Source organism: Sardina pilchardus, chromosome 15 (genome assembly GCF_963854185.1).
Source record: "Sardina pilchardus chromosome 15, fSarPil1.1, whole genome shotgun sequence".
NCBI classification, from domain to species: Eukaryota; Metazoa; Chordata; class Actinopteri; order Clupeiformes; family Clupeidae; genus Sardina; species Sardina pilchardus.
The window spans coordinates 5,901,464-5,914,667 of record NC_085008.1 but is presented as its reverse complement, the minus strand read 5'-3'; the positions used below and the strand labels follow the sequence as shown (position 1 = coordinate 5,914,667).

General features: G+C 42.3%; 3 protein-coding genes across 4 annotated transcripts; 2 read left to right on the top strand and 1 right to left on the bottom strand.

The window, feature by feature from the left end:
- The first annotated feature begins 3 nt into the window (after positions 1–3).
- Positions 4–3,951, top strand: LOC134102674 (uncharacterized). Its single transcript, XM_062556853.1, has 5 exons — positions 4–110; positions 883–1,164; positions 1,768–2,301; positions 2,779–2,992; positions 3,239–3,951. The coding sequence occupies exons 2-5, from the start codon at positions 894–896 to the stop codon at positions 3,456–3,458; spliced, it is 1,239 nt and encodes a 412-aa protein (XP_062412837.1). The 5' UTR covers positions 4–110; positions 883–893; the 3' UTR covers positions 3,459–3,951.
- On the bottom strand, positions 3,951–10,579 carry LOC134102673 (proprotein convertase subtilisin/kexin type 4-like). Of its 2 annotated transcripts, none has more exons than XM_062556851.1 (15): positions 10,450–10,579; positions 8,848–8,949; positions 8,436–8,531; positions 8,072–8,194; positions 7,859–7,929; positions 7,680–7,768; positions 7,384–7,556; positions 6,777–6,989; positions 6,479–6,579; positions 6,278–6,381; positions 5,660–5,780; positions 5,273–5,452; positions 5,053–5,177; positions 4,845–4,964; positions 3,951–4,596 (listed from the first exon to the last, which is right to left on the bottom strand). In XM_062556851.1, the coding sequence occupies exons 1-15, from the start codon at positions 10,456–10,458 to the stop codon at positions 4,046–4,048; spliced, it is 2,178 nt and encodes a 725-aa protein (XP_062412835.1). In that variant the 5' UTR covers positions 10,459–10,579; the 3' UTR covers positions 3,951–4,045. The 2 variants fall into 2 exon arrangements, with proteins under 2 accessions (XP_062412835.1, XP_062412834.1); XM_062556850.1 differs by lacking the exon at positions 10,450–10,579 and adding an exon at positions 9,065–9,222.
- On the top strand, positions 10,432–11,978 carry ndufs7 (NADH:ubiquinone oxidoreductase core subunit S7). The gene is made up of 6 exons (XM_062556854.1): positions 10,432–10,595; positions 10,694–10,811; positions 11,013–11,192; positions 11,297–11,343; positions 11,487–11,575; positions 11,734–11,978. Exons 1-6 carry the CDS (start codon positions 10,477–10,479, stop codon positions 11,829–11,831), a joined length of 651 nt encoding a protein of 216 aa, XP_062412838.1. The 5' UTR covers positions 10,432–10,476; the 3' UTR covers positions 11,832–11,978.
- The last annotated feature ends 1,226 nt before the right edge of the window (positions 11,979–13,204 follow it).

Genomic DNA, 13,204 nt, shown 5'->3' with positions numbered 1-13,204 from the left:
GTTTGGGGAGTCTGCTGAGGAAAGAGAATAAGAAGCACACGGCGGAGACCAGAGATTATAGGTTATTCCATGAGGAACTGGTTCCTTCTTTAATTCTTCTGAAGTTACATGTAAGTACCAAAAGATTTGGACGAATATGCTTGACTTTATTCTCTTTATTTGGGTATTTGGAAACCGGCCACCTTTCTTGCCGAGAGATGCTGAATTCTCTGGTAAATATTTCTGAATAGTCGCAGAGCTACTAACAAAAGTAAACCAAAGGTAGGCTAGGTAGCCTGGCCACTCAAGAATAAGTTACTCATCTGAGATTAATTGTTCTTCCGCATATAATTAACTTTGAATAGGCTACTGGGTATTCAAATAAATTATAATCGTTTAAATTCAGGGATAACTTTAAAAACGTTCTTATGCAATGACCACCCATGCTAAAGCATCCCGTAATAGATCCAAAGTTCTTTGACGGTATGTGGTACCCTGAAACAATGAGACTCAAACTGATGGTGCGTCGTTGCCTAATAAAAGAATCCAAGAGCTAGTACGGTTCGTTAGAGACCTCCGCTAGGCGTTCTGTATTGGCTGTCCTAAAGAATGTGGATATCTTCTTACTATTCACAGAATGTGGATGTCTCAAACGTCGTTGCCCGCCACAATTGGCGCTGCCCCAGGGGGGAGATTCTGAAATTGAATTCCCAGATGTTCATATTGCACGACTTGGAAAAATCGTCTGAACCCCCGTATGGTTTGTCCTTTAGACAAACACTCCAAACAAGGCTTTAGAAATCTGAAGCTACAGACGGCATGGCAGCCACAGACGGAATTTCCAGGCAACGAGGTGCTGGAAATATTAATCAAAAACCTAGTCTACGGTGTTTTGTTTTCCAGGTGGCCCAAGAATGACATCAACACGACGCCCTGTCAACAATCAGCAAGGAAGTCAGGAAATCGAAAGTGTGAAGGAATCCATCAATGACATAATAAATCAACTACAGGATATTGATCCTTCACGTCTCTCATTCTCTCCATTCCTCGACTTGGATACCCAGATTTCTTTGGCTCCTGTGTCTGACAGCCCAGAGTCTTCTGTGGAAGAGCTCCATTCTCCCACTCATTCCATACCTGGCTCTCAATTGTGTCTCCAAACTCAGGCTGCCGAGGACCATAATGGTAAGTGATGTAATAAGAAATGTTGTAAGATAACATATTTGGTTTCGGGCAAAGTTATCTGTGTCTGCAAAATGTAGTTGAAAAATAATTGAGTGTCCTTGAAAGTATCAAACCACATTAGGCCTATTTTAGGGGGCTCCATGTTAGTATTCAGCCCAATTAAATCACTTAACTAAGGGGCCCATAAGGGGACATTATGCAAAAAAATTAGTTTGTTTGCTCACCAGAAAGTTTCATGTGCATGCACACCGGAACTTTCATGTGCTTCCCAGAAACTCAAAGAGGATATGAGCAAAACATAAACCAAATATTTTGTGTACGTTTATTGTGTACACCAGATAGTTTTGTGTGCTTTGTGTGCTTTTTTTTTTGCCACATTAGGGGTTCCATACTTTCACTTCCCATTCTAAATAGTACATTTTAGAATTCAGTTCTGAAATTTTAGTGTGTGAGGAAACCAGTGTGAGAAGATTCCTCTGCCAAGAACTTTAAAAGACTTTGTGATATGACCATACAAATTGTAGCAGCACTATGAGTTCAGACATATGTTATGGATCAGTATAATTTGGTAACAACATTCAAAGTGTTCTCTGTGCTTCATAGGACCAACTTGCTTCAATGAACACCAGAAACCATATAATCACCTAGAGGAAACCTCAGACGATCCTATCACCATGAACCTAGTCCCTACATACCCTGCTGAAAGCACTCCTGAAAGGTTCCACATCCAATCACCTCCTCATGGACCAAACGGTCTACCTAGTGGGGGAGATGAACAGTGGAGTCCATCAGGATCGAATCAGCTAGAGTCAACGATAGGAGAAAGCCATCCCCTCATCCGAGCACCACCAGAAACCATTGAACTGGGCCTTTGGACTGCACCTGACCAGGATCACTGTGACGGGGGGTTGGCTCTTTCGGAGCACAAGAGTGGCTGCTGCTGCTGCAGCGGATGCTGCAAAAGTGGACGGGTTCCAGCTCTCTGCTCAACTGTTGCCTGCCTTCTGTGCCTGCCAGGGATTCTGTACGCGCTATATTTATACGCCCCTGTAGAAGCACCTCTGTGCCCTGACACAACCAGCCGTCTGGTCTTCACTCTCAGCTGCTGTGCAGTTGCTGCTGTTCCTATCTTGATTGGTGAGTTGGGTTTTGCTCTACGCTTTAGACTTCAGCACCACGTACCAGATGGCCAGGGAGGGTAGAAGTGGCCCCTAACCACGGATTCAGGACTAATTTAACGTTTGGTCTTATTATGGGTATAGTTAGGCTGGGTAATGGGAAACTGATGGCAGATCTGTATTAAAGGGCGACTTGCGCCTGAAGGATGAACCTGAATGAGAGTGGACCATTTACTCTGGAATTACTCTACACTTGAAACAACACATGGATCAGCATGAAAGGATGAGAAGGCCGTCCTGCTAGGTTTCTAAATTCAAACACAGCAATTTCCTGGGCAAAAATAGGAAATAAAGGGCTGCCTTTTTTTTTTTTTCTTTCTTCTTTCTCTGCCCCACCCAACTTTCTTCTGTTGTTTAACTAACAATTACTTTCAGTGTCCACTACATGAGTCTTTGAGTCTTTGACATCAGTAATTAGCTTTTTCCTCTCCTCCAGCGATGCTGACCGCCGGGGTATGCCGGTTCTGCTCTGGTTCCTTGAGGCCTGTGGTGGAACAGCCCAGTTCTGCGGCTCTCGTGCAGGTCTTCGTGGTGGGCTCTGTGGTACAGCTGTTCCTCTACATCCTCAACCTGCTCATCCTGGCCACCTTTTTGCCTCAGAACCAGCTGAGGGTGATTCCAATCCTAGCAGGAGTCTTCATCGGAGGAAGGTTAGCATTTGAATGTTTGAAGACGTGAAAGGTTATGGTGGTGTGGGGTCTCAGTCGAGGTTAACGCAAAAAGTCTCCTTGCCCCTTCAACCTTTGTCTGCACAGAAATATATGTTAGAGCATCACTCAGCACATCTTAACATTTTGGTTGTGAGCAGGAGATCCTGGTCCTCTGTGTGCCTTTCACAGGTCAAATCACACAACTAATAATGCTCCTTGTATCCCTTCGCCTTCTCTTACTCCCAGGATCATCTACTGGCTGTTACTTCACACCTGCAGCTCCTGGAGAGCATTTGGATCAGGACTCACCGTCTTCCCTCTCCTCGCCGTGTTGGCTTTCAACATCTATTGTCTGTTTGACCTCGGCTCAAGGGACCTTTTCTTTGGGTCACAGGATGTGTATGCTAACGATACAAGTCCCTCAGCCTGGCCCCAAAACATCTCCATGAGTCTTGGTGACACATAAGACACTACAGGACTCCCGGAGAGAGCGGGGAGCTCTCAGAGCGTATGGGGGATGCTGCTGAACTCTGCTCCGTGATGGGGGGAAAAAGCTTGCTCCAAATATATCCCATTCCTGTGGTTCACGATTCGGGTTAGCTTCAAGCTGCGCCAGTAAAAGCGAGCTCCAAGCCAGTAAATCCTTAAATTGTGTTTCGCTGCTCTTGTGCAGGACTGTTAATTTCAGTGTATGTTTATTGTGGATGCCTATGTAGCCAGTGCAGCTAGGAACATTTCTCTCAGTGTTTGTGGAAGGAGTGCTTTGAAGGATATTCTGATGGTTTCTTTGCGTGTCTTATGTGTTTTATGCCCTTGCCTATTTTTAATACCCTTTGACTTGCTGTACTGCAATTGAATGAATATGTTCCCTAACCCTCTAAATTTACACGCAAAAGACTTAATTTAACAAAAAATGAAAATAAACACGTACAAACTATTGTTTAAAAACCTTGTTGCAGACAATAAAAACACTACAGTGCCAAAGAAAAACGGCACCGCTACAAGAAAACACTTTGTTTGTTAATTGCCATAAAAAACGCAGGCCAGAATAAGTCAAGCCTGTCTGCTCTCCTCAAGGAGGCCACTAAGGGTTGTGTTCTCGCCTTGTCCTGCTGCCTGGTCCTCCGTCACACTTACAACGACCATTTCCATATCCGAAACCTCATGGCCGCTCCGGCTGGTATTGGTGCTTCTGACACTGTCAGCAGGATTGCTGTCCTGCAGTGCTGCTGAGGTCACCTGGCTGAGGCGGGGGGTGATCGTTCTGCTCACCAGCCACGCCACCACAGTCATCAAGCACAGAACCAATATGGGCTCCCCGATCATGATGCCCAATACGGCTGCCGTGCGGTTCCTGCTCTCCTGCACCCTGTCCAGGATGTAGTTGGGAGAGTTGCACGTGCCCAGCTGGGGATTGAAGTTGGAATGAGGGGGACAGTCCAGGCAGTGGGTCCCCTCAGGGCCACTGCAGATCTCGCAGCTATGGTGGCACGGCATGCAGCGGCGCTGGGGAGATGTGTTGCTGTTGCCGTCCGACTCAAAGAAGTGGGGAGGGCAGGTCACCACACAGATGCTCTCAAATATGTACAGTGGGTAGGGACAGTCTTTACCCATGGGAAAGGGGAGGAAAACACATCAAAGCTAATTTGCATTGAGAAGAACTGTATAAATAAATGGAGTTGAGCATAATCACAACCATCTTAATTAATTTAAACTAGTTAAAGTTTAGATCACCTGTTACCATTTCCCACACTAAGGGACATCAAGCACATTGAAAGGCAACATCAACATTTACAATACATTTGTGTCCATGCGTAGAGTTAACAGTAGGGTTGACCATGTGTGACTGTACCTTTGCAGCTTCCGTCGGTATTCTTCACACTACACTGATGGATCAGCGTCCGCTCCATGTGCCGTCCAAACATGTGTTCATCAGTGCCATAAAGGTTAATGTTCAAACGTGTTAACTCCCCTATAAAAGAGCAAGACAGGCTTCCAAATCAATCTGAATCTTTCTTTCGCAGAATTATGGCTTGGGTTTCACGTTTTGACAAATTTACCGATGTTGTGGCGGTTGCCAGTATTTCTTATTATGAGTGACCAAACTCCAGTGGGATCTTCATCCCAGCATCTGGTGCTCATGAAGTTCCAACCAGAGAATCCAGCGCTGGATTGATCCAAATATCTGGGGGATTTACAATAGTTACGGTCTAGTCCACTTGGTGAAGTCCTTGTTCTGTTTATTTATGGAAAGGTGAATATTTATTTGGCTGAGACTACCTCCTGGTGAGCAGGTTGGAGCGAGTTCCTGCAGGAGATAAAAGTGTGATGGTAAGATCACCACGACGCACATGTTTCAATGAGAGCTGTGCCTGAACATGCTCCAAGGACCTGATGCGACTCCTATTCCATCTGCACGCTGTCTCATTCCAACTGATGCGGAGATAACTGCCAATCTTGCTGACGGAAAAAAAGCAAAGCAAACTGTGATGCCTCACATAGCAAAAGTGGGCTCATATCCTTTTGCATTTACATTTGCAATGCATTTGGGCCTAAACCTCTGGGTTGCCTTGCCTTGACTTGCCTAAATCTCTAGGTTTTGAAAGCAATGTGTTATTGGCCATGGTGACCTTTCTATGAAATGCAAATAGGAAACTGAAATCTTACATGGGCCTATCTTGGAGAATCACATGCTGGCATGTCTTCTGTGGATTCACTGCACTCCAATTTCTGGCCAAACACACCAGCTTTTCAGCATCCAAAAGTCCATACCCATAGTGATGGCTGACTAGAAACAAACACCATCGCAAACAAACCTAACTCATATTGCATACCAAGTTTCACACCAAGTACATCACATGTATGACTATCATGCATAGCCATACCTTAGGGGAAGTATATGTATAAACTTAATAAATTAGTAACTTCAAATCAACACAATGTTGTTCTTGACTTCAGACTCATTTTGATACTACGCTGACTTATAAAGCGTAGAATGGAGTCTCTGACATTGCAGAATTAACATTACCCTATTATACAACGTTGTAGGAGCATGACCCTTTCAGTCCGATCTAAACTAATTCGGTACCTCTTCACCACTACTCTAACAGATTGTTTAAAAGCTACAAGGATGAGGGAATTTGGTTTTGATACATTGTTGCAGCACAAATACATGAACCACAACATTAGACATCAAGGTTAGAATATTTTAAAAGAATAGACACTAAAGTGAGGATTTTTGTTTGTCTTGATGGTACTAATTTACCGGATAAAACAAGTCCTCACCATGTCTCCCAGCTCCATTCACTGTCCAGTCCTCTGCCTTCAGATTATGGCGTCTGGATGCTCGCACAACTAGGTGTTGCACATCACGCCAGGTAAGTGTGGGGCTATGGGTGAGACAAATAAAAATGGATGTACTACCCAACGGAGCCAGACTGAACTGCTTTTTGTTACAGGATTGTAAAAACAAAAAGAAGCCACTACTTTGCTTCTAAAGCCAGAGCGATGATCCCAGCTGCTAAGGGTGCCGAAGCTGATGTTCCAGTGTGGTCTTTGGTACAAGCCCCTTTCAGGTCTGTCGTCACCTGGACAGTCGAGCAGTATAAAAATCTATATGTTAGAAAGACGGTCATTTGAAAAACAGATTGTGTTTTTTCATGTATGAAATGTATGTAGATATGAGGTGTGCTAATAATAATGATAAACGTACATAATAATTATAAAATAATAAAAAAATATATCTGAAAATGTGCATAGGGTCATACCAGACTGAGGTTCTTACAATTCTATCCTGGTGGCCATCACCCCCGCTGTAAGTTGTGGTCAGCACTGCTGCACAGGGTTCACTGTAGCTGGGCACACCTGCCCTATTTGTGGTGCTACTGACGGTCACTGTGTATATGCTGTTGGCATAACCATCGCAGTTGCAGTTGTCCATGTTCATGCCGCCATTCCCAGAGGCCCAAATGAAAATGGAACCCAGGCCGCCACGGCCCTGCAGAGCAAACTTTTCATGTTAACTCTGGAAACAGAGAGTCTGGAAACCATATAATCAGTTGGCTATGCCAGTGAAAAGACAGATGATGTTGTCACTTGGTCAAAATGGGGATGCTCTGAACATTGACCTACTGTATGAGTTCTCTCAAAAACAACATTGTGGTGCCAGATAAAATCTAAGTGAGCTAGCCCTAGCCCTAACCAAATGACCAAAAGACTACTCACACTGAAACAAGGCTCTAATTCCAAACAGCTGAAAGACACTCACATGTACTTAACAACTACTTTAGCTACCAAATCTAAGCAGGCAGTATTTCAGAAGTTCCAAATATAGAATATTTCCTTTGATGTGAAATCTAACAGAATTAGGAAGAGCTTGAATGAAGCCATACCAGGCTCACTCCTCTGATGAGAGCCTCCTGAGACAGCAACCCTGGCCCATCCACTACCGAACCAGAGTCTGGTGGGCCCCAACTGCAGCTGTAGATGTCAATGTGATGCTGATTAAAAATGAGAGATCTGGCCTCTATCAAGTCGGTCACGTCCCCATCCAACATCCGTATAGCTAAACAAAGCAGCACAAGCGTAGTGTTATATCAGATACTGTGAACATAATGGCCACTCAGAGAGCATAATTGAGGACAGGCAAATTATGCAAAATGCTGTCGCTCAAGCAGTTACCACATGCCTCCAATTTTAGCGTGATATGCCACGCCGACACCACACACACTGTTGTTTGCAACAGATGCAATCTGTCCAGCGCATCTTGTTCCATGACTGGGAAATAGAAAACAGAGTGCATTTTCACAATCTCAGCAGGCTAATTTTAAGCACCAGTTCTAGAATATTCAGAGGGAGAATATTTACCTGTTGTAAGGTGTAGGACGTGGGTCTGGGTTTGGATCAATGTCATTCATGTCATAGCTAGCTGCAGGATCCTTTGTAAACACAAATAGAAGAAAACATTACAAATACATTAAAAAGAGTATTTTTTTAAAAGTATTGTAATTGTTTGGCAAAGAGTGCATAGTTTCTAAATTGGTTCAATGTGCAGGTGTATGCCATGACTAGCAAGCTCACATAATTTCCAGCAAAATCGGGGTGGTTTTTCTCAATCCCATCATCCAGCACTGACACAACCACACCCTTGCCCGTGTACCCACGAGTCCATGCTGCCACAATATTGTGACCATATGATTCACTCTGTAAATATATATGCATTGGGTATTAGCATTCCTCAATGTGTCAATCATCTAGTTCCCTATGCTGTAGTTGACTGAGAAATAAAATTAGGAACTGAGGAATTACAATTGACAGCAAACTGTCAAGGGTTGCTGATGAATTTAAGGAAGATGAACATGTTGAAAGAAAGAAATGATACATTATTTGAAACAATTTGGCTATATACCTAAACTGCAATTACATCTATAAAGGTGATATGTACCAGATGCCACTGCTTATGGAATAAAGGATCACTGGGTGGTATGAAAGAGTGTCGTTTCTTCCTTGACTTTCCAGATTGCTGCGCAAACCAGATAATCTGCAGCATAGAGTTAAACAGACAACATTTTGCATGAGCCAGCCCTCTACAATAATGGTATTAAATACAAAAATAAACAGCGCCGACAACCATAGGCTATGGATATAATAATCTAGTAGGCCTACATTTTTGTTGGCTAATTGACATGGAGTCTTTCAGCTTTATAGCCTAACTAGGCATCCCTTACAACAAAAATACCTGCAGTTATGGGACGAAAGTTGTAGGCTACTGCAGAAAACTTAGGCATTTGTTAACCAAATGCATTTTCAACTATTCTCCCTAAAATTAATTAAACTTTAATGTCAAAGAATCTCACCATTGGATCCTTCCTCAGTCGCACACTGTGCAAGTGAGTTTGAAACGACTGCTTTAACACTGCCCTTTGCTTCATGTGATAGTAATTGCTGTCTGCAAATATCTGCATAACACAATAATAATAACATTCATTACCACACAGCTAAAGTCGACTGTTTAGCTAAAATCAGTGAAAAGACCAAAAAAAAAACGCTGCAACGATATTGTGTAAAGAATACTTTTCCCATATTGATAAATCCATATTTTCTTGAAATCCTCTCAACAGACTCGGCGGAAGTCTCCGTCAACTGAACAGCCCAATTATTTGTGTATAAATATGAAGTAAAACAAATATTACATAAGCAAGCTGAAAACAAAAGGTTGAAAATGCTGTTCATGGCGGCCTTTCTGGAAAGGCCAGTCTCACTTCGTACGCGACGGTTGCCATAACAACAGTGTGGCCAAAGATTCTAGATCTTTAGGGCTCAAGAGAAAAGTAATTAAGTAGCGAGATTGATTATGAGATGTCCATCGCTGTTACAAAGCATATCATTTTGTAACATAACTTTGTAACACTAACATAAATGACAACATCGCAAAATGCTGGCTGGCGTGTTTATGATTATTCTTACTGTCAGCGATATAATAGTCCTATCTAAACAACACTTTCAATTAAATAACTTTTTGTTTCAATATTCTGTCCCATGGATCCTATCCTAAACTTAAACATTCTGAAAAAAAGAAAACTCGAAGATCTGACAGGGTAAGATCGGTGGCTTTGGGTCAGGCCACTGATTTAAGGGCCACGTGTCTATAGATAGGTCTTTACTGCCACCTGGTGCATGTTCAAACAACGCAATCAGGTTTTTTCTCTGAAAAGTACGACACAAAACAGAACAAGCAACTGAAATGTTATCACTGCGCAGTTGGGGGAATAAATAGCCATCCACAGTGGGAGTATTTCATTGAATTATCTTGAATAAACTTGGTGTAACCTGGTACTCTTTTAGACTGGTAGAAGCATAGGCAATTCTTTTTTTCCTGCCAATATACACTTATCGAGGGAGAGCTTAAGAATAAAGCTCTGCTGTCATGGGACAATATGTAGTATTGCTGCAGTAAATTGCAGTAGGGTTGATGTAGTGCCATGTAGTTTTTCATGTCCACAAATATTGCATTTCCTGCGAACAGCGAAAAATTCCTCTAATTATAGGCTAGACGGTACACTGAGTGGGTGTCATGGAGGCAAACAGGCCTGTATTTACCGTGATAGGCCTATTGGCAGATATGAACTACTATTGCTAAAGTTATACACTTCCAAGTAATGCAGCAGACATCAGGTTGAATAACACTGTTTGGTACATAGCATAGACCATTAAATAAATTCATTTTTTACTTAGATTTTCTATTTATGTTTTTTTTGTGTGTGCGTCATGATCAAAGGATACGTTTTATATGCATGGAAAAACTTGTTAACCGCTGCTAGCAACTGGATTATCTAAGCTTGAAATTGCTAACAACCTTGTTCAGGGAATTAACTGCGTCACGCGGTCTATTTTAGGCTAATACCATCCTGTTCCCTTGCATCACTTCCAAAACTCGTAACGCTAGGTAAGACTTTTACCTGGACCATCGTACTGAGTTCTTGAAAATGACTCCAATTATGTGGACTTCTTTTCAACTTCCCATTTCAAATTGCACCCTCAGACCCATCTCATTTGCTGCTCAGACTAGAACACTTCGAGAGAAAACAAGCAAAGATGACAAGAGGTAGCCTTCTGAAATATAGCAGTCTTTTTTGCACTGTTTTCTGAAGGAGATGCATATGGCCACTACGTTATTATGGCTGACTAACTGTGTTTTTCCAGTTTGGTTCCGTTCAGAGAGAAGAGCACTGCCGTGGCGACCAAAGCAGATGCTGTCCCTAGCAATAAGGCAGATTACGTCATCACTAAACTTGATGATCTGGTGAACTGGGCTCGAAGGGTAAGAATTAACAGTATAGCTCCACATGACACTTCTCTATACAATTGACATTACTATTTATCTTTGGCAATTTTGGTGAATAGAATTGATTTGTTAAGGAAGGCTAATCACAGCATTCCCTTTTAAACTGCATTTTCTATGATGATATATACTGTAAAACAGGGATATTAATATGTGTGTGGTATGTGTGTGGTATGTCAGAGTTCCCTCTGGCCCATGACCTTTGGTCTGGCGTGCTGTGCAGTGGAGATGATGCACATGGCTGCTCCCAGGTACGACATGGACCGCTTTGGGGTGGTATTCAGGGCCAGTCCTCGACAAGCTGATGTTATGATTGTGGCCGGGACCCTGACCAATAAAATGGCACCTGCTCTTCGCAAGGTACACTTTCTATAGATTATATGTTGATATTGACCCATCAGTATGCTTTGGGGTAAAAAAAATCGATATTTGATGCTTAGATATTCTGTTTGTGATTTATATAGGTCTATGATCAGATGCCAGAGCCTCGATATGTCATATCCATGGGAAGGTAAAAATGAGATTGATTTGAATCTTTGAATTTGTGTTTCATGTATGTTGCAGGAGCACTACAGTTGTAATTCTCTTTATGTGGTGAAGGAATGAAAAGTCACATAGGGTATCGCCCGGTGGATGATTGTATTTTTTTCACAGTTGTGCAAATGGTGGAGGCTACTACCACTACTCATATTCTGTGGTGAGAGGCTGTGACCGCATCGTTCCGGTGGATATATATGTGCCAGGTATGGGAGTCCTTCAATCAATTGTTTGTGACTGTTCAAACACAATCAAACATATTCAACAAAGAAAAATGGCTCAGAATTACAGGATGTTTTGGTAATATATTTCTGCTCTGATACATACAGCTCAAGGTTGTTCATAAGTCTGTTTTGTCTCCCAGGCTGTCCCCCAACTGCTGAGGCCTTGCTGTATGGTACTTTGCAGCTGCAGAGGAAGATCAAACGTGAGAAGAAACTTTCGATCTGGTATCGCAAATGAGCTATGGTTGAGGTTTCTTGTGGTTATGGAATGTTAAACTGTAAGTCCATGACTGCGAATGTATGATGCATCATTGATGATGATTGTAGTCATCAGTCTTTTGAGATGAGGATGGACGATTTCTCACAGGAGTTGCTCTGGTTGAGTTTTTATCTCCTCTTATTTGTTGTAAAAATAAAATATATTAGATATAAAATATCTGTGTTGTATACGCATCATATTAATTTTGTAATGAGGAACATAATAAAATGGGTTTATTATAATGCCAAGCCAGCTCCTGCACATTATGTTTTTTTTTTAAGTCATAACAAAGGAATTGAGAAATTGGGACTAAGTGCCCATCAATCCAAACTACGTCTGCGTTTTTGTGACATAGACTATACACTATACTTCTTTGATCAAGAATGTCAGTGATGTCTTATCTTTCAGACACATTTCATTTCTGCATAGAAGGGAATGGCGTGTTTCCTTCCTCTCTCTCCTCACATGTGTTGTAGAAATACCAGTGTGGTGAAAGTTGAATGGGATGCCAGCAGGGCATGAAATTGGCACCCGCCAACTAGCCAAATGCGGGTAACTTTTGTCATTGGCAGGTGAAACTTTCAACCTACCTGCCACATTGGCGGGTAGCCAATAAAACAACGAAACACTGAAGAACGCTGAGACTCAACAATGTTTACAGAGATACACTGTAAGATCGGGTGATTGTCTTGACTGATATGTCTGTCTACACTGATGCCATTCAAAAGAGGTTTTGCACGTTAGGCTACTCCAGTAATGAGCTGTATATATATTATATTTTGTTCATTTTTATTTTGGACACAAAACAATTTGGCTGGTAAAAGAACACAGTGGCTGGTGGATTTCAAAATCCACCCGCCACAATGGCTGGTGGCCAAAAAAGTTAACTTCATGCCCTGGATGCCAGAGACACACAGGGTGATATTCTGGAGCTGATCACACATTATTCCAAGGTAGTACCAGCAATAACCAGTAGGTGGTGCCATGATTCCAAACATTTGGGACCTCAGGACTACTTCTGGGTCAAAGACATGATATATAAATAGATGACTGCTGGTGACTAAATAAAAGTATCTACTGTGTTCTCTTTTGTATGTTTTTTATTCCCTGAGCCCAATCAGAAGTTTCTAAAAACTTAACTTAACTGGAGTGATGGATGTAGGGGGTGGGGGTTGCTGTTGTCTCTCCTGACCTCAGTGACTTTGTTCTCATATGCCCAGCAATTTCCTTTGTATTAGCAGTGTTATGTCGTTTTCCCCTCTGTGCAGAAGGATGAACTATACCATAGAGATTTTCACAGAAATGGCATAAAAAGTACCTGGCTGTATTTTGTGCAAAGCTCAATCATAATA

What these genes read in the sequence shown, in the direction of transcription:
- ndufs7 (XM_062556854.1), top strand. Translation starts at nt 10,477, where the DNA reads ATGACTCCAATTATGTGGACTTCTTTTCAACTTCCCATTTCAAATTGC. An exon ending in ACAAGCAAAGATGACAAGAG is followed by an intron (nt 10,596 to 10,693) that starts GTAGCCTTCTGA and finishes GTGTTTTTCCAG; the next exon opens with TTTGGTTCCGTTCAGAGAGA. An exon ending in TGGCACCTGCTCTTCGCAAG is followed by an intron (nt 11,193 to 11,296) that starts GTACACTTTCTA and finishes TGATTTATATAG; the next exon opens with GTCTATGATCAGATGCCAGA.
- LOC134102673 (XM_062556851.1), bottom strand. An exon ending in TCCATAAGCAGTGGCATCTG is followed by an intron (nt 8,195 to 8,435) that starts GTACATATCACC and finishes ATATATTTACAG; the next exon opens with AGTGAATCATATGGTCACAA. An exon ending in ATTCTCCAAGATAGGCCCAT is followed by an intron (nt 5,453 to 5,659) that starts GTAAGATTTCAG and finishes TTTTTCCGTCAG; the next exon opens with CAAGATTGGCAGTTATCTCC.
- LOC134102674 (XM_062556853.1), top strand. Translation starts at nt 894, where the DNA reads ATGACATCAACACGACGCCCTGTCAACAATCAGCAAGGAAGTCAGGAA. An exon ending in GGCTGCCGAGGACCATAATG is followed by an intron (nt 1,165 to 1,767) that starts GTAAGTGATGTA and finishes TGTGCTTCATAG; the next exon opens with GACCAACTTGCTTCAATGAA. An exon ending in GGAGTCTTCATCGGAGGAAG is followed by an intron (nt 2,993 to 3,238) that starts GTTAGCATTTGA and finishes TCTTACTCCCAG; the next exon opens with GATCATCTACTGGCTGTTAC.